Below are 20,917 nucleotides of genomic sequence, written 5' to 3' on the forward strand. Positions count from 1 at the left end.
CTCCTGGCTGCTTTTAATTTTACAGAAATCTAAAGAATATAAGATTCTTTCACTGGTTATAGGTGCAGATGGGAATTTCCGGCCTCGAGGGTAACTGTTTAGGCGGTAACGAGGTTCCTACCGAGTTACTGCCTAAACAGTTACCCGAGAGCTGGATATTCCCATCTGCACCTATAACCAGTGACAGAATATTTTTCTTGCATACCGATATCAAGATATAATAATAAAAATAAAATCAGTCGAACAGCTTTCTTTTTAGAACTATTTCTTATAGCAGCGTATTTAAACAAAGCGCGGGAAATCAACGTCCGTAAACAGGAAAGACAGCATGACGTTTCAAAGACAAATAACAATGTTTAGTTCCAGTTTTGTTTTATCAGTTCCAGCGTAACGTTATGAATTTTTGATAAAATAACGTGTTTTGAATCGATAAATATACTATCAGGAACACAGTGGAACTGTCAAGGTATTGGATTTTTATTCCGTTTTTCTAAATAAAATATAAATAACTACATAAATCTTCTACATATATGTAGTTCGTAATACGTCATTTAAAGCATGAGAATCATCTTACACCCCGGGGTGTAAGATGGATTTTTCCAGCACCGGTAAAAATACTGGAAATCCCCGTCTGGTATGCAAGAAAGAATGGTGCTTTAACCTAATAAAAAATAAAATGAATATTGTAAATGTTGTAAAACCTATTTAATTTAACATTCAATGTAGTTTTATTGCTCTAAATTCCTGGGAGGAGTTCTACAGAATGCTTGTGAAAATCGGAATGATCATCAAATTGTAAAACTAAATACCTAAAAAACTAGATAGGAAATAACCAAATCTGATGTATTTTCTAGAAAATAACTTCCAGTGCTGGAGAGTGATTTATACAGACTTAGAATTGTCTTCGAAGTTGGTATAATTAAACTAAGGTTTTGTGCTATAAATGTTCAAATTTTCCACATTTAATCCAGCAGAATGCATTATAAAGATTTCTTTCCTTCCATTACAGGATTCCACCATGCTAATTTCCTGTCATCAAAAGTTCCAGAGTCTTGGTAAGGATCTAAAGACATCAATTTTATGCATTTTTTGAATGGTCTCATTTTTCAATTAAAATTTTACAAAAAAGAGATGGGAACGTTTCTTCATTATGTTATGTTTTATCTAGTAATGGAGGCACAGATTTTGAGTTTCTCATGGTTTTCACACATGTCAGCACAAAGAGTCCTTGCCTACATCAGAAGATACATAATTAAATAATTATTATTATATAACATTTAAAGGATCATTGGTCTAGGTGGACATCATCTGCAGTAGATTAATGCATACATAAAGAATTGGTAATCAAATATCTGTGATTTACGTGATGATATCACATGACTTATCAACTACTCAGGGCCTTCAAGAAGTGTGTTGCGGTATATTTGTAATGGTTCAGAGTCCAGTGCAGGCATTGAACCACAGGAGTATTAGCTGGTTAAATGTTAAGCACTAATTAATGATAAATCATTGTAAATTAGATGATAAACCACAAGAAGGCCTATTGTTTTCATGCTTAAATGCTCATTGAAATATTTTGATAAAAATTATGCTGGTTTTCATTTATCTGAGTGATAATGAACCTGTCAGCCATTGTTTATTGCAGAATATATTACATAGCTTGGCTTTCAGCTTAAAAACTGTTAAACTGACATTCAAATCAAGCTGTGCTAGTTTAGTTATACTAATTCATTTTAGCTTGATTGTGACGAAAGCATCAAGCTTATTTGAACCACTCTCAAGTCTGCTTCCTAGAAAAACTAGTATTGGTGTCATCTGAGAGGGCTTGGTCGTGACCCCAGTGGGGCTCGAACCCACTACCCCTGGATTGAACAGCAGACACCTTAACCACTAGACCAAGCTATGTTAGAATTTGGTATAAGTTATGCAGTTTTATATAATAATTATAATAATAATGTCACATTTCTGTTGTTTGAAAACCGCAGTCATGTAAGATCTGCTGAGTACATTTCACAGAGTAAGCAAGTGTGATTATACATGAAAACTGCCTAGAACTTACTAGAGTTGGGTTGTATTGTACTATATCATTATATGGAAAATGTCAGGACAGATAATTAGTTTTAATTGAGTATCTGCGAAATTTCTCAACTTCCATAATGAAACTGTTGGGAATTGCATGCAAAGATGAAGTTTTAATTTGCAATTTCCAGTACAACTAGCAATTAAGACACATAATTAATATTACAAATATTTCTCTCTTTTTCAGCATTTTAATCATTCTCGGTGTTATATTCGGTGCAATATTTTTGTAAGTATAAACTTAATATCAGGTTTTTTTTTGATACAGTCAATTTTAATATGCATTGTGGTAAGTATCACCTTTTAGCCCATGGTGGGCTATTCAAGTCACTCTGCATCCGTGGTCTGTCTGTCAGTCCGTCCGTTAACAATTTCTCGTTATCACATTCTCAGAAACTACTGGGGGATTTTGACCAAACTTTGTCAGAATGATGTATTAGTACCCTAGTTGTGTCCCCCTGAAACTCAAACTGGTTCAACAATTTTGAGTGTTTGAGTGAGTTATGTTTATTTCTATAATTTACATAGATTTATATAGGGAAAAACTTTGAAAATCTTCTTATCCAAAACCACAGAGCCTAGGGCTTTGATATTTGGTATGAAGCATCACCTAGTGGTCCTCTACCAAGATGATTCAAATTATTTCCCTGTGGTCAAATGTGGCTCCACCCTGGGGCAGACATCCCAACTTTTTCTGAATGCCAAGTGGGAGTTTTTGCTTTCCAAAGTGGGAGATTGAGGTGTTCAAGTGGGAGATTTTATACCGCGGTTATTATGTTCATGATGACGAAGCTTTTAACAAATCTAATGATAATATAAACTTATTTGCCCTTATAAAATCACTAGTCTTAAAAAATTCACTTGTCTATATCTTATTATTCATGCATTTTTAATGTTTTGGAACAATAATACATGAAGCCTTCTGTGCAAAATTAAATAGTTATGGCACTTTAAGCACTATGTCTAAATTCAAAACACCACTGAGAATTAAACCTGCACTTTTATTTCTTTTGTTGGAAAGAAGACTCCCCAGGTGAATTTTACATGACAAACAGTGCAGCTGTTAGAACTGTAAAAACAAAATGTATATAGCTAAAAGAATAAAAGTTCAAGCAATAGAAAATTTACTGTTTGATTCTCATCCCTGTCAACCAGTATTTAAAACCCCTTGCTCAAATACTTTTATTGATCAAAATCCTGTTATCCAAAATTGAATGTCCAGGTATTGTTACACTTTCGTAGATTTGCCTAAATCTCCAGTTAAAAGGATGTGTTTGACAAATTGTTATGATGCAAAGACAGTTTAACAGCATTTGATAGTAAGTGATATTAAAATTTACCATGACATTTCCTCTATCAAAATGATTTTAAGAGAAACGTTTTTTTAAAACCTAGCAGGTTGACTCGGCGACCATCTACTTTCGATTTCAAAAAAGTTACAGAAAAAGGTAAAGCCAGTATAATTCTAATCTAAATTTGATTGAATTTAATTAGATATCTAATGTCTGGATTTTAATTTCAATTGTGACACATTAATCAACACCTGGCTTTGTTGAATCGTGTAATAAACAATAATCAGCACGGGTAGAATAAGGTGCGAAAATATCCGAAAGGTGTTGTTTACAGACTCATCAGTAGTGATACGTACAGTATCAGATAGGCGCAAAGAAGTGGATTATTTCATAATTTTGTTTTTTTTATTGTTGTTTATGTTGTTTTGTTGTGTTTTTTTTTAATCGGGAGATTGAGACTTCTGATCGGGGTGATCGGGTTTTACAACCAGAATCGGGAGAAACCCGATCGGATCGGGAGAGTTGGGATGTCTGCTGGGGGTCACATGGTTTATATAGACTTATATAGGGAAAAACTTTGAAAAACCCCTTGTTCAAAACCACAGGGCCTAGGGCTTTGATATTTTGTATGTGACATCATCTAGTGGTCTTCTACTAAGATTGGTCAAATTATCCCCCTAGGATCAAGTATGGCCCCGCCCTGGGGGTCATATGGTTTAGATAGACTTATATAGGGAAAAACTTTGAAAATCTTCTTGTCCAAACCACAAAGCCTAGGGCTTTGATATTTGTAATGTAGCATCATCTAGTGGTTCTCTACCAAGTTTGTTGAAATTATCCCCCTAGGGTCAAATATGGCCCTGCCCCGGGGGTCACATGGTTCATATAGACTTATATAGGGAAAAGCTTTTAAAATAGATCTTCTTGTCAATAACCTACAATATTCAAATTTGGACCACATGTATAGTTTTGAGTGGCAAGATGAACCTTGACTTGAGTTGACCTTGATTTTGACGTAGTGACCTACTTTCACATTTCTGTAGCTACAGCCTTCAAATTTTGACCACGTGCATATTTTTGTGTTCTGAATTGAAATTTGACATTGATTTTTACTTAGTACCTACTTTCACATTTCTCAAGCTGCAGCCTCCAGATTTGAAGCACATGCGTAGTTTTGTATACTGAAATGAACTTTGACCTTGAAATTGATCTTGTGAACTACTTTCAGATTTCTCAAGCTACAGCTTTCAAATTTGGACCACATGTATGGACCACATGCACAGTGTTGTCTACTGAAATGAAATTTGACCTTGATATTGACATTGAGCTAGTCTTGAAATTGGAACACTCAAAAATGGCTCAGTGGTGGGCACCAAGATCACTCTGTGATCTCTTGTTTTTATTGTTGTTGTAAATAAAAACAGAAGCTACAAGTAGGTGCATGTTGTATATTGCTTTGCTCATGTCTTTGGGTTTGCTGGTAGTCAAATTGACCACTGCCAAATCACTAATATTCGTGGGGGTTTTCGGATTACTTCCAACAAATGAAAGTCCCAGCAAACAATTGAAATACCATTCTTTTATAATTCCATTGCATTATGTATTGCTTAGTAAAGTAGCTCTGAAGTTGAAAGTCAATTAAAGAATGTTCAAAACAGTCTTGGTCTTGTCTTTGGTTTAATTTCTTAAGTTCGATTTCATTTGAACTTGGAAGAATTATTTATGACAACATAAGTTTATGTGTGGTGAGAACAGCTGCCATCCTCTTCAGATAAAGTTGAAGGAGGATAGTAATGTTTTTGGTATTTCTTTCAATGCCATTGATATAATTATGATGGTGGTTTCTATTTTGGAAATGAATACAAAAAACAGTTTTGTGATGAAAAAATATTTTGATTCAGTAGTCTAATTTCGTATATTTTTCATTTCAGACTGACAGGTGCTGGTGAAGACTTTGAATTCTTTCAGCCTGATCAATTTTTCTTGTATCTTTTGCCCCCGTAAGTAAATCTTTCTAGTTTTCCATACCCACATCATTATTTTATGTGGCTGGAAGATTTACTTTCAATACAATACATTAGTGTCTTCAACATATTTCATGAATTTTTGTATGCCCAAAGGGACGTATTATGTTATACCCCCAGTGTCCGTCTGTCCATCCGTTAGCAATTTCGTTCAAAGGAACTACACAAATGTTCACCACACCGAGATGACATGCAGAGCGCAAGTTTTGGATGTCTTGCTTCAAGGTCAAGGTAACAGAGGTCAAAGGATATATCAGTTTGTTTCGTGTCTGCTTTGTAACTCTTGAACTGCTTAAAGGATTTCAAAAAAAAATTTGCACAAATGTTCACCACAGAGCGCATGTTTGCATGACGACTCGTTTCAAGGTCAAGGTCACACTTAGGGGTCAAAGGTCATATATCACTGCTTTGTTTATATTGCTCTTCATTGCAGTGCTCATCTTTTTATTTGGCAGATCCCTTTTTTTGTTCACTTAAAATATTTTTTTTTTTAATTACTTCTCTTTTATGTTACTATAAATAGCTTATCTTGAAACTTTTTAATTATTGGCCGAAGGGAAAAACCGAAACCACTTTTCTGTGGTATAACATGGAGTGTACCTCCAATTTTTAGGTGTATTTTGACATACCTGTACCTGTTAAGGATTTTTTTGTGGACTCAACAGTCAAGTTCTTTAAATTTTGCTCCCATCTTCTGATGTAACCCTTTGGATGTGTATTGCCCCACTTGGCGGAGCTCTTGTTACCAAGAGAATTTCTGCATTTTTTATTTGTTTGCTCAATTATTTGAAAAAAAATTATCTGATGCCAACTTCCCTATTACAAAAGTTTAGCTTGTAAGCAGGTTTCTTGAGAAGCACTAGACTAAATGATTTTCAAAGTCCAAGTATGCCTTTGGCATTGTAAGATGACCTCGTAGCACAAGTTATGCACCTCTGAAATGCATTTTGTCAAAATTACAACCCTTTAAACATAAAGGTTTTGGTGAAAGTTTTGCATATAAGCTTGTTTCTCAGAAATTATAGGATCATTAGAAAGTTATATGACAATTGTCAAGTGCAATGTCATTTAAAGAACAAAGATAAAGTAAATCTCATTTCCAGCAGGAGTTCATGAATATGACAGTAAATGCATCATGTATCATCTGTTCCAGGATAATTCTAGAAGCAGCATTCAGTTTACATGATAGAACTTTTACAGACAACCTTGGCAGCATTATAATGTTCTCAGTTGTGGTAAGTTGTTCCATTCTGACAGTAATGGAATTCTGCTTAATTAAAATGTCGATACAGTTGATAAAATAAAATGAAACTTGTATCCTTGAGAACTAATTTGAGTGTGAAATAGAAGAGTTTTGTACTTGCATATTATAACCGGAACTAATTCAAGTGTTAAAATGTTTGTCCAGTTTTGTCCATAAAATGCCTGACCCTGCAAACTGAGCTTCAGTTAGTTTCTGTCTTTGCATATTTTCATGGAGTATTGACCTATAGATGGACTACAAAATTTTCAATAGTTTGCTTGCTTTTTGGAACAAACATACCAAAATCGGAATGCTTTAATACAGTTAGATAATGGAGACTAACAGTCTATCTTTTAGAGTTGAAATATTTACTGATATGTTTGAAGTGGATTATATGAGCCGTGCCATGAGAAAACCAACATAGTGGCTTTGCGACCAGCATGGATCCAGACCAGCCTGCGCATTCGCGCAGTCTGGTCAGGATCCATGCTGTTCGCTAACAGTTTCTCCAATTCCAATAGGCTTTTAAAGCAAACAGCATGGAGCCTGACCAGACTGGCTCATTTACTGATATGTTTGAAGTGGATTATATATTCTACAACTTGCATTCCTCTAGTACTACTTACGATTGTTTCATATAATCAAGATATAAAACGTATTTATAAAGAAACCATTATAAACTGCTTTGTAAAATTACTGGTTAGCTTAAAGATGTCTTAAAGATGTAGAGATTTAGTATCATTAATACAGGCATCTCTTTGAACTTATTTTCTGCTTACAGTTACAAGACTGAAAGTAGTGTCTGAGCTTTAATAGCAGAACGCTTTTGACTTTAGCATCAACACTTCCTAGTCTTAATGCCTATGTTTTTGGGAAGTTCATTAGGTCAGAGGTCAAGGTCTAGGTGACAAAGACACATTTTCTGCCTATGACTGTCAAGTAGTTTTATTGCCTTAAGTTGACCCACTTTATTTTGGTCATTCTGTCAATGTTGAAGATAGCAGAAACTTTCCTGAACTGTTGCGGCTGCTAACGTTGAATAACGTGCCCTGTTGTAAAAAGGGTTCAAGCCCTGCTTGCACCATCATGTTAGAAAGCCCTCTAGTTGCCTTTTGTGAAGTTGATAGTTTTACCCAGATGCTTACCCATGCCTGATATTATGCCCACAGGGGCACATGTGGTCTTCCTCGCTTTAAAAGCTGAAATTTGGACTAAAATGGTTTTTGATCAGTAACTGGAGAACAGTGGTGTCTCTTGCCCCACTCCCATAAAATGATTGGCAGTTAATGGTATATGACAGCTGTTTGAGGGCCTTTAGGTCAAATAGTCAAGTCACACTGACTTTTGAGTAATAAATTGTTTATGATCAGTTACTTGAGAACACTTTGTTCTTCAACAGTCAAACTTAAAATGATGATACCGTGATTGTTTGGTGAAAATATGTCAAGGTCGCAGCATAAAACCCCCCCCCCCCCCCCCCCGAAAATTTCACACCCTATCACCTTTATTATATTATGGGTGACATATTATGTGCTTTACAAACAAATTTTTCCCCTTGACTAAATGAGCTAGCTACGCAGATGCCTTAAATGTTAATGTAAAAATACTAAATAAATCTAATTAGAGTTAGTTTGAATGAAAGAGCCGGCTCTATCCCAGACTGCAGTGATATATTAATTGTATGTTCACAAGCATGACTTGATTGAAAGGTGCATGTTTTTGTTTGTTTTAGGGAACTGTGATTGCATGCTTTTCTATAGGTAAGTATGGAATAAGAACCTATTATATTTGTTAAAATGGCAAAATAAAACAAAAGAAAATGAGCTTTGCATTTGATTCATATATTCACTAACAGTGATTAATTCTAATACTGATTTGATATGTTTTATTACAGAGGTCACTTAGGAAGGTAACTTATACTACTGGATGCACATACCATTAAACATGCTTTAAAACCCTGTAAAATATCCATTAAAATAGGAAAAACCATTAATAAACCCCATTAATTCTTGTATTACGTTATTTAACAACAGGTTTCACAATATTAATGGGTTACATGTTAAAATACCATTAAAACACCCATTTTTAACCATGAATCATGCCATTAAAAATTTAGTTTGGTAGCGTAAATAGTTAATGGCTTTGAAAATATAGTGAAATTCTGTATTTTTAGCTCACCTGTCACAAAGTGACAAGGTGAGCTTTTGTGATCGCACAGTGTCCGTCGTCCGTCCGTGCATCCGTAAACTTTTTGCTTGTGACCACTCTAGAGGTCACATTTTTCATGGGATCTTTATGAAAATTGGTCAGAATGTTCATCTTGATGATATCTAGGTCAAGTTCGAAACTGGTTCACGTGCGGTCAAAAACTAGGTCAGTAGGTCTAAAAATAGAACAACCTTGTGACCACTCTAGAGGTCACATTTTTCATGGGATCTTCATGAAAGTTGGTCAGAATGTTCATCTTGATGATATCTAGGTCAAGTTCGAAACTGGGTCACATGCAGTCAAAAACTAGGTCAGTAGGTCTTAAAATAGAAAAACCTTGTGACCACTCTAGAGGTCACATTTTTCATGGGATCTTCATGAAAGTTTGTCAGAATGTTCATCTTGATGATATCTAGGTCAAGTTCGAAACTGGGTCACGTGCGGTCAAAAACTAGGTCAGTAGATCTAAAAATAGAAAAACCTTGTGACCACTCTAGAGGTCACATTTTTCATGGGATCTTCATGAAAGTTGGTCAGAATGTTCACCTTGATGATATCTAGGTCAAGTTCGAAACTGTTTTACGTGCAGTCAAAAACTAGGTCAGTAGGTCTAAAAATAGAAAAACCTTGTGACCACTCTAGAGGTCACATTTTTCATGGGATCTTTATGAAAGTTGGTCAGAATGTTTATCTTGATGATATCTAGGTCAAGTTCGAAACTGGGTCACGTGCCTTCAAAAACTAGGTCAGTAGGTCTAAAAATAGAAAAACCTTGTGACCACTCTAGAGGTCACATTTTTCATGGGATCTTCATGAAAGTTGGTCAGAATGTTCATCTTGATGATATCTAGGTCAAGTTCGAAACTGGGTCACGTGCAGTCAAAAACTAGGTCAGTAGGTCTAAAAATAGAAAAACCTTGTGACCACTCTAGAGGTCACATTTTTCATGGGATCTTCATGAAAGTTGGTCTGAATGTTCATCTTGATGATATCTAGGTCAAGTTCGAAACTGGGTTACGTGCGGTCAAAAACTAGGTCAGTAGGTCTAAAAATAGAAAAACCTTGTGACCACTCTAGAGGTCACATTTTTCATAGGATCTTTATGAAAGTTGGTCAGGATGTTCATCTTGATGATATCTAGGTCATGTTCGAAACTGGGTCACGTGCAGTCAAAAACTAGGTCAGTAGGTCTAAAAATAGAAAAACCTTGTGATCTCTCTAGAGGCCATATATTTCAAAAGATCTTCATGAAAATTGGTCAGAACGTTCACCTGGATGATATCTAGGTCAAGTTCGAAACTCGGTCACATGCCATCTAAAACTAGGTCAGTAGGTCAAATAATAGAAAAACCTTGTGACCTCTCTAAAGGCCATATTTTTCATGGGATCTGTATGAAAGTTGGTCTGAATGTTCATCTTGATGATATCTAGGTCAGGTTCGAAACTGGGTCACGTGCCATCAAAAACTAGGTCAGTAGGTCAGATAATAGAAAAACCTTGTGACCTCTCTAAAGGCCATATTTTTCATTGGATCTGTATGAAAATTGGTCTGAATGTTCATCTTGATAATATCTAGGCCAAGTTCGAAACAGGGTCATGTGCAGTCAAAAACTAGGTCAGTAGGTCTAAAAATAGAAAAACCTTGTGACCTCTCTAGAGGCCATACTTATGAATGGATCTCCATAAAAATTGGTCAGAATGTTCACCTTGATGTTATCTAGTTCAAGTTTGAAACTGGGTCACGTGCCTTAAAAAAACTAGGTCAGTAGGTCAAATAATAAAAAACCTTGTGACCTCTCTAGAGGCCATACTTTTCATGGGATCTGTATGAAAGTTGGTCTGAATTTTCATCTTTATGATTTCTAGCAAGTCAAGTTTGAAACGGAATCAACTGCAGTCAAAAACTAGGTCAGTAGGTCTAAAATTATTAAAATCTTTTGACCTCTCTAGAGGCCATATTTTTCAATGGATCTTCATGAAAATTGATCTGAATGTTCACCTTGATAATATCTAGGTCAATTTCGAAACTTGGTCATGTGCGGTCAAAAACTAGGCCAGTAGGTATAAAAATAGAAAAACCTTGTGACCTCTCTAGAGGCCATATTTTTCATGAGATCTTCATGAAAATTAGTGAGAATGTTCACCTTGATGATATCTAGGTAAAGTTCAAAACAGGGTAACGTACTTTCGAAAACTAGGTCAATAGATGAAATAATAGAAAAACCTAGAGACCATATTCTTCAATGGATCTTCATGAAAATTGGTCAGAATTTTTATCTTGATAATATCTAGGTCAAGTTCAAAACTGGGTCACCTGAGCTCAAAAACTAGGTCACTATGTCAAATAATAGAAAAAACGATGTCATACTCAAAACTGGGTCATGTGGGAAGAGGTGAGCGATTCAGGACCATCATGGTCCTCTTGTTTGAATTTAACAGGATTATTCATGGCCCTTTTATTTGATTTAATACCCATTAAATGCTCAGGCTGTGTACGATTTCATTTAAAAGTAAACTTAATGGCCCTTAACAGCAATGTAATGCCCATTAAATCCTAAATTCTGTAAAATGTGATTCGTATATATTTGAGTCGGCTAAAGGCTGAAAGCCTTTTGACGAGTCCTTGCTATCCAACGATTCTCTAAATGGACCGAATAACATGTGAAGGGATGTAGTTCCATTAGATTTCTCAAATTTCAAACAGTTCACTGCATGAATGAAGTTAAGTTGTGTCAATTCCCTTTGCTATGACCAATATACGATGTAATCTGTCATATTTATGACTTGTAATTGTGCAATTCTCGAATGTAACTCATTAAGCATGAATGTGCATTTTAAGAATTGCGCAGGCTTACAAAGCTTGGGTAACATCCAGCGAAAGACAAAAAATAGTTCCAGCAGGGCTCCAGATAAGATGCGTATTAGCGTAAATTACGTATAGAAATAATGCAAATACGCATGTCTAATAATTTCTAAGCGTATAAAAACGTATATAAAATTACAGAAACGCACACAATGCTTTTTTAAAAACAAAATCTGAATCGTCTGGATGCGTTAGGTAACATAGCCGATCAGCCTTAATTCTCCCACATTGAACGTAAACACGCATCGTATGATTTCTATAAACTTTGCGTGGGTTGAATTTTGCAGTCAGTAAACGGATAAATTATCGGAAGAAGAAGCTTTTACTGGTTTGTTAAGTTACTACTAATATTAAAAATGGTTTTAATTCTTATTTTTCGAGAAATAAACAAATCGGCGAAACATTAAATTGTATTTTCTTGTAGTTTTTGAAATCGAAAGTAGATCATCTATGTTTGGCGAAACGAAACAACTTTTTAGCTCACCTGAGCACGAAGTGCTCAAAGGTGAGCTTTAGTGATCACCCTGTGTCCGGCGTCCGTCGTCGTCCGTCGTCCGTCCGTCCGTCCGTCCGTCGTCAACAATTTGACTGTTAACACTCTAGAGGTCACATTTTTGACCCAATCTTAATGAAACTTGGTCAGAATGTTACCCTCAATAAAATCTTGGACGAGTTCGATATTGGGTCATCTGGGGTCAAAAACTAGGTCATCAGGTCAAATCAAAGGAAAAGCTTGTTAACATCTAGAGGTCACATTTTTTGGGGCCCCAAACTTAATGAAACTTGGTCAGAATGTTACCCTCAATAAAATCTTGGACGAGTTCGATATTAAGTCATCTGGGGTCAAAAACTAGGTCATCAGGTCAAATCAAAGGAAAAGCTTGTTAACACTCTAGAGGTCACAATTTTTGGCCCAATCTTAATGAAACTTGGTCAGAATGTTACCCTCAATAAAATCTTGGACGAGTTCGATATTGGGTCATCTGGGGTCAAAAACTAGGTCACCAGGTCAAATCAAAGAAAAAGCTTGTTAACACTCTAGAGGTCACATTTTTGGCCCAATCTTAATGAAACTTGGTCAGAATGTTACCCTTAATAAAATCTTGGACGAGTTCGATATTTGGTTATCTGGGATCATAAACTAGGTCACCAGGTCAAATCAAAGGAAAAGTTTGTTAACACTGTTGAAGCCGCATTTATGACTGTATCTTCATGAAACTTGGTCAGATTGTTAATATTGATGATCTAAGGTCCAGTTTGAATCTGGGTCATGTAGATAAAAAACTAGGTCACCAAGCCAAATCAAATGAAAAGCTAGTTTACACTAGAGCCACATTTATGACCATACCTTATGAAACTTGGTCAAATCTTGATGATCTATAGCTCAAGTTAAAATCTGGTTAGGGGGGGTCAAAAACTAGGTCACTAGGTCAAAATCAAAGGAAAACTTGTTAACACTCTAGAGGCCACATTTATGACTATATCTTCATGAAACTTAGTCAAATGTTAAATTTGATGATCTTTAGGGCAATTTGAATCTGGGTCAATGTCGTCAAAAACTAGGTCACCGGTCAAATAAAAGGGAAAAGCTAATTAACACTGTAGAGGCCACGTTTATGACCAATCTTAATGAAACTTGGTCAGAATGTTAATCTTGATAATCTTTAGGTCAAGTTTAAATCTGGTCAATGGAGTCAAAAACTAGGTCACTAGGTCATATCAAAGGAAAAGCTTTTAACACTCTAGAGCCACATTTTTGACTATATTTTCATGAAACTTAGTCAGAATGTTAACTTGATGTCTTTAGGTCAAGTTCGAATCTGGGTCATGTCGGGTCAAAAACTAGGTCACGGGTCAAAAAAAAGGGAAATAGTTAGTTAACACTTAGAGGCCACATTTATGACCATATCTTAATGAAACTTGGTCAGAATGTTAATCTTGAGATCTATGGGTCAAGTTTAAATCTGGGTCAGGTGTGTTAAAAAACTAGGTCACTAGGTCAAATCAAAGGAAAAGCTTGTTAAGACTCAGAGGCCAGATTTATGACTGTATCTTCATGAAACTTAATCAGAATGTTAATCTTGATGATCTTTAGGTCAAGTTCGAATCTGGGTCATGTGGGGGCAAAAACTAGGTTACCGGGTCAAATCAAAGGAAAAGCTAGTTAACACTTTAGAGGCTACATTTATAAACCATATCTTAATGAAACTTGGTCAGAATGTTGATCTTGATGATCTTTAGGTCAATAGGTCAGGTGAGCGATACAGGGCCTTCATGGCCCTCTTGTTTTATGAAAAGATTTAAATAAGAGGTAATTTAACCGTAAACTTCAATGTCAGATACTGCCAATTGCTGCTAAATGTTTTCGTATCATCACAAATTGTAAAATATATTGTTCAAACTGGAGAAAAGTGTAATCGTATCCGGATATAATATTTTGGGTAAATATCGAGCTGTGTTATGAAATTTTAAGAAAAAAACTAAAAACAAACTGAAACTGGTAGACTATACTGTCAGTACATCAATCATTAGCCGGCTCAGGCCATTCAGGCCTTTGATTTGTTTTTGGTTTTTGGCTTGCTCTCCTATTGAATGCTTATAATTCCAGTCTCATATTGTTCTAAAATGGACTTTAATCACAATAAATACATACTACGCACACATCGTCTATAATATATCATGATGTTATATTTAGTTGCATTGAAGTTATTTCCCCTTGATGCAGTTAGGCCATTTTTTTTTAATGTTTGGCAAATTGTGTTCCTACAAAAATTGGATTTATTTCAATGAAAGTCGAATGGAAACGTATTAATTTATTTGATAACTTCAATCTACAATATTTTGGTAAGGGCAAATACATATTGATGCATGCCACTTTTTCTGTTCTTTGTTTTTCTTGTCCAAATAATCAGCATTTGTATAAGAAAACGGGTGGGGTAAGGAATTTACATTATAAAATGTGTTCAGACTAGTTTAGATTTTCAAATTCTTGAGTAGAAACTAAGGTTTATAGAGAATTGAACAATACACATAATTGTGGAGATTTACAGTCTGATTTAAATTCATTTGGGGCATGGGCAGATCAATCGCTTCTTTGTTTCAATGAATCAAAGAGTGTGGTACACTTAATTGGAGGTGGGAGAAGCTACTTGTGATGCAATCCCTCAAACATTTGCTCTTAGCTGTACAGTGCATGTGAGCACAAAATATTGAAGTAGAGCTAAATTGTGATTACCCGTTGTGCGCTGACATTGTCATCAACAGTTGTTTTTTTAATACACTTGATGCTTAATGTCTGTACCAATAAAAAATTGGTCAGAATGTTTGTCAATATTATAATGTTGAATAGTTAAAACTACCCACACGGTCACTTAATCTATTAAACCGGTACCTGTAAACCCTTCTCAGTACAACTCAATACAATACAATATCCATTTATTTCTCATTTCATATGAACGTATGACAGAATAAGGATACAATATAACAAATGTTTGTATGAGGGTGTTACATCACATGTGTTTACATTACAAAATAATAAGAGAAAAAAGAAGAAACAAATATTCTTCAGGCATTTTACAAAACAGTACATATGTATAGATACTATTACATGTGTAGTAATATGTAGTTTAAATCAATACGGCAAATATTAATATGAAGTTGATTATCTTAAGATGTCTAATTCTGAAGGCAAATTTTCATGGCCCTTAATTTGATATACAATTTAAATATTATAAACCCATTAAAATTGAATCTGACATATTTAATGACCATTAATTAATTTGTTATTAATTAACGGCCATTAACAGAGTATTAAAAAAATTAATGGCCCCATTAGTTCTTACTAAGTAATGGGGAATTAACCGGTAATTTTTTAATGGCACATTAATTTCATGCCAATTAAAATTTTTCATGGAGTTTTAAGGAGCCTGTTAACTTATCTTAATGGTTTGTTTTAAGCAGCTTTTCATGGCGATCAAAGTCATTTTTAGCTCACCTGTCACAAAGTGACAAGGTGAGCTTTTGCGATCGCGCGGCGTCCGTCGTCCGTCCGTGCGTGCGTGCGTGCGTGCGTCAGTCCGTAAACTTTTGCTTGTGACCACTCTAGAGGTCACATTTTTCATGGGATCTTTATGAAAGTTGGTCAGAATGTTCAACTTGATGATATCTAGGCCAAGTTCGAAACTGGGTCACGTGCCGTTAAAAACTAGGTCAGTAGGTCTAAAAATAGAAAAACCTTGTGACCTCTCTAGAGGCCATATATTTCACAAGATCTTCATGAAAATTGGTCAGAACATTCACCTTGATGATATCTAGGTCAAGTTCGAAACTGGGTCACGTGCCATTAAAAATTAGGTCAGTAGGTCAAATAATAGAAAAACCTTGTGACCTCTCTAAAGGACATATTTTTCATGGGATCTGTATGAAAGTTGGTCTGAATGTTCATCTTGATGATATATAGGTCAAATTCGAAACTGGGTCACATGCGGTCAAAAACTAGGTCAGTAGATCTAAAAATAGAAAAACCTTGTGACCTCTCTAGAGGCCATATATTTCATGAGATCTTCATGAAAATTGGTCAGAATGTTCACCTTGATGATATCTAGGTCAAGTTCGAATGTGGGTCACGTGCCTTCAAAAACTAGGTCAGTAGGTCAAATAATAGAAAAACCTTGTGACCTCTCTAGAGGCCATATTTTCCATGGGATCTGTATGAAAGTTGGTCTGAATGTTCATCTTGATGATATCTAGGTCAAGTTCGAAAGTGGGTCACGTGCCGTCAAAAACTAGGTCAGTAGGTCAAATAATAGAAAAACCTTGTGACCTCTCTAAAGGCCATATTTTTCATGGGATCTGTATGAAAGTTGGTCTGAATGTTCATCTTGATGATATCTAGGTCAAGTTCGAAACTGGGTCACGTGCGGTCAAAAACTAGGTCAGTAGGTCTAAAAATAGAAAAACCTTGTGACCTCTCTAGAGGCCATATATATCATGAGATCTTCATGAAAATTGGTCAGAATGTTCACCTTGATGATATCTAGGTCAAGTTTGAAAGTGGGTCACGTGCCATCAAAAACTAGGTCAGTAGGTCAAATAATAGAAAAACCTTGTGACCTCTCTAAAGGCCATATTTTTCATGGGATCTGTATGAAAGTTGGTCTGAATGTTCATCTTGATGATATCTAGGTCAAGTTCGAAAGTGGGTCACGTGCCTTCAAAAACTAGGTCAGTAGGTCAAATAATAGAAAAACCTTGTGACCTCTCTAAAGGCCATATTTTTCATGGGATCTGTATGAAAGTTGGTTTGAATGTTCATCTTGATGATATCTAGGTCAAGTTCGAAACTGGGTCACGTGCGGTCAAAAACTAGGTCAGTAGGTCTAAAAATAGAAAAACCTTGTGACCTCTCTAGAGGCCATATATATCATGAGATCTTCATGAAAATTGGTCAGAATGTTCACCTTGATGATATCTAGGTAAAGTATGAAAGTGGGTCACGTGCCGTCAAAAACTAGGTCAGTAGGTCAAATAATAGAAAAACCTTGTGACCTCTCTTAAGGCCATATTTTTCATGGGATCTGTATGAAAGTTGGTCTGAATGTTCATCTTGATGACATCTAGGTCAAGTTCGAAAGTGGGTCACGTACCATCAAAAACTAGGTCAGTAGGTCAAATAATAGAAAAACCTTGTGACCTCTCTAAAGGCCATATTTTTCATGGGATCTGTATGAAAGTTGGTCTGAATGTTCATCTTGATGACATCTAGGTCAAGTTCGAAAGTGGGTCACGTACCGTCAAAAACTAGGTCAGTAGGTCAAATAATAGAAAAACCTTGTGACCTCTCTAAAGGCCATATTTTTCATGGGATCTATATGAAAGTTGGTCTGAATGTTCATCTTGATGATATCTAGGTCAAGTTCGAAACAGGGTCATGTGCGGTCAAAAACTAGGTCAGTAGGTCTAAAAATAGAAAAACCTTGTGACCTCTCTAGAGGCCATACTTGTGAATGGATCTCCATAAAAATTGGTCAGAATGTTCATCTTGATGATATCTATGTCAAGTTCGAAAGTGGGTCACGTGCCATCAAAAAGTAGGTCAGTAGGTCAAATAATGAAAAAACGTTGTGACCTCTCTAGAGGCCATATTTTTCATGGGAACTGTATGAAAGTTGGTCTGAATGTTTATCTTGATGATATATAGGTCAAGTTTGAAACTGGGTCAACTGCGATCAAAAACTAGGTCAGTAGGTCTTGAAATAGAAAAACCTTGTGACCTCTCTAGAGGCCATACCCTTGAATGGATCTTCATGAAAATTGGTCAGAATGTTCACCTTGATGATATCTAGGTCAAGTTTGAAACTGGGTCACGTGCCATAAAAAACTAGGTCAGTAGGTCAAATAAAAAAAAACCTTGTGACCTCTCTAGAGGCCATACCTTTCATGGGATCTGTATGAAAGTTGGTCTAAATGTTCATCTTGATGATATCTAGGTCAGGTTTGAAACTGGGTCAACTGCGGTCAAAGTAGGTCAGTAGGTCTAAAATTAGAAAAATCCTTTGACCTCTCTAGAGGCCATATTTTTCAATGGATCTTCATGAAAATTGATCTGAATGTTCACCTTGATGATATCTAGGTCAGTTTCGAAACTGGGTCACGTGCGGTCAAAAACTAGGCCAGTAGGTATAAAAATAGAAAAACCTTGTGACCTCTCTAGAGGCCATATTTTTCATGAGATCTTCATGAAAATTAGTGATAATGTTCACCTTGGTGATATCTAGGTAAAGTTCAAAACAGGGTCACGTACCTTTGAAAACTAGGTCAATAGGTCAAATAAGAGAAAAACCTTGTGACCTCTCTAGAGACCATATTTTTCAATGGATCTTCATGAAAATTGGTCAGAATTTTTATCTTGATAATATCTAGGTTAGGTTCAAAACTGGGTCACATGAGCTCAAAAACTAGGTCACTCTGTCAAATAATAGAAAAAACGACGTCATACTCAAAACTGGATCATGTGGGAAGAGGTGAGCGATTCAGGACCATCATGGTCCTCTTGTTAATGTATGGCATTAAAACTGGTCATGAAAATCCCATTAAATAATAAGAAGTAATGGGTGAATTTTAATGGTGAACTGTTAAAACTCTGTTAAAAACCTTTGAAAAAATTAAGGCCAATTTCATGACCCGTTTAATGGCATGTGCATCCAGTAGTGTTAAGCTGTCCTACTTGCCTCGATGTCCGCTTCCATTTCTATATTTTGATGCACTTTTGCTTTATCTCTGTTACAACATGATCAGTTTGCTTCAAGTTTAAAGTAGTTCTTCCACATCAGCACCCACATCAGGTTACACATGGTTCATAAGTCTAGCAGCAATATTTTATGAATTATGACCCCTTAATATTTCGAATTTCAGGTTTTAGTTTTGATCCACTTCCACTCTATAATTTCTGTCATTACTAAATGGATTTGATTTAAAAGTTAAAGCATTGTCGTATATCATCATCAGCAAGGTCCATAACTTTTGCACAGGTAATTGATGACTATTGCCCCATTTTATTATCCACCTTTGGCAGGAGATAAAATTTTATATTCAAATTATTATTTACATTAAATCTAATAAAACTTCTTAAGAAATATTTTTGTATTATTATTGATCAGTTTAATAGAATATTACTGAAACTCAATTTTAGTTGCCTTTGATTTATAATAGAAATGGACAGAAATAATTTTAGAATCCAATAGTTTATTATTATGTTACATTGATCGTTTATCAGTTCTTATAGTATTAATAATGATGATTGTACATTCACATATTATGACACCAGTACTGGTTTTTCAAGAAAGTGTACTCCAGAGTGATTAAAATAAGTTTCAATCTTTCATTACAAATAAATCAAGTTAAAAAATACCAGTATACTTATCAGAAGCAGATGGTCATTGCTTCAATACAGGGGTCCGATTGGACTTATTCCGTTATTAAAGGGGTGGGGGGAGGGGTTTAGAGACTAGCTAAATTCTAGTCTTGGTTTACATTCAGTCCAGACTGTATCTCTTTAACTTGTAAAATATCAAGTTGTTTAACAATATGTTATGCATATGTTTCAGGACTGAGTCTAGTTGGTTTGGCTAAAGCAGGTGCTATGGAGGATCCGCAGGCAACACCGGTGCAAATACTGGTGTTCAGTGCACTGATTGTAGCTGTTGACCCAGTTGCTGTAAGTTGGGTTGTCAGTTTGTTAAAAAAGGGAAATATGTTTTCAGCTTCTGCTGTGTGTTTACTAATGAAACCATTATCTGCACAGTGACTTAGTTGAGTTATTTTTCTCAGAACTGTTGTAACTACAGAAGGTTTACAACAAATAATCCAGGTCAAGTTTGATAACAGCATGTATTGGACTAGTACCTCCAAAGTAATAGCCCCTGAATTAGTCTGAATTATGAAATTTTACAGTTTGCACTCAATAATATGGATTATTTTCTCTGATCTTAACTAAACATATGGAAGATGTGTAACTATAAATCCTGGTCAAGTTTAATAGCCAATCACTCTTGACCAGTTTCACTGTTGGCTCTAGTATTGCTCAAAAAATGCAAAACAATTTGACAAAGTCTGCTTAATGACTAGCCTCTTTACAGTGACGGCCCTGGACCGTTTTGCATTATTGCAGAAATTGATAGTTTCAGCTCAGTAGTTTGAGTAGTTTTAGCTGGAACTTAACAACATTTTTAGCTCGAAGAAAAAGTAGAGCTATTGCACTTGTCCCATCGTGATAAAGTCAGATATGTCTGTTACTATCAAAGCTTTTGACTTCAAACTTAAAATGGTTATTTACTATCAAAGTCTACACCAGGAGAAATAATCCTCATAACTCTGACTTGAATTTTAACAGAGTTATGCCCCTTTTTAACTTAGATTTTTTTTTTATTAAAGTTTTATATAACATCCAGTATCTCTGTTACTTTCAAAGCTATTGACTTGAAACTTAGAATAGTTATTTACTATCTAAGGCTACACCAGAAGAAACAATTCCCATAACTCTGGTTTGAATTTTGACAGCTTTATGCCCCTTTTACTGGCAAAGCTCTAATTCAGAGTCAAACACTGAGAAAAGTCGAGCGAGCTGCCTTAGCTGCTCTTGTATCTAGGTTAAGACATGTGAGAGGTTATTGAACATTTGCAGAATCCTGCACATACGATGTTACATTTT

General features: G+C 35.5%; 1 protein-coding gene across 4 annotated transcripts in view; it reads left to right on the top strand.

The window, feature by feature from the left end:
* Positions 1-20,917, top strand: part of LOC123554276 (sodium/hydrogen exchanger 1-like) — a 91,864-nt gene that overhangs the window by 49,768 nt on the left and 21,179 nt on the right. For all 4 annotated transcript variants that reach the window (XM_053548286.1, XM_053548283.1, XM_053548285.1 and 1 more), the window contains 6 exons: positions 1,010-1,055; positions 2,267-2,308; positions 5,303-5,371; positions 6,549-6,630; positions 8,371-8,398; positions 19,815-19,924. In XM_053548286.1, the coding sequence (XP_053404261.1) occupies positions 1,010-1,055; positions 2,267-2,308; positions 5,303-5,371; positions 6,549-6,630; positions 8,371-8,398; positions 19,815-19,924 (377 nt within the window). The remainder of the gene's footprint in view (positions 1-1,009; positions 1,056-2,266; positions 2,309-5,302; positions 5,372-6,548; positions 6,631-8,370; positions 8,399-19,814; positions 19,925-20,917) is intronic.

Source organism: Mercenaria mercenaria, chromosome 7, assembly GCF_021730395.1.
Source record: "Mercenaria mercenaria strain notata chromosome 7, MADL_Memer_1, whole genome shotgun sequence".
Classification (NCBI taxonomy): domain Eukaryota; kingdom Metazoa; phylum Mollusca; class Bivalvia; order Venerida; family Veneridae; genus Mercenaria; species Mercenaria mercenaria.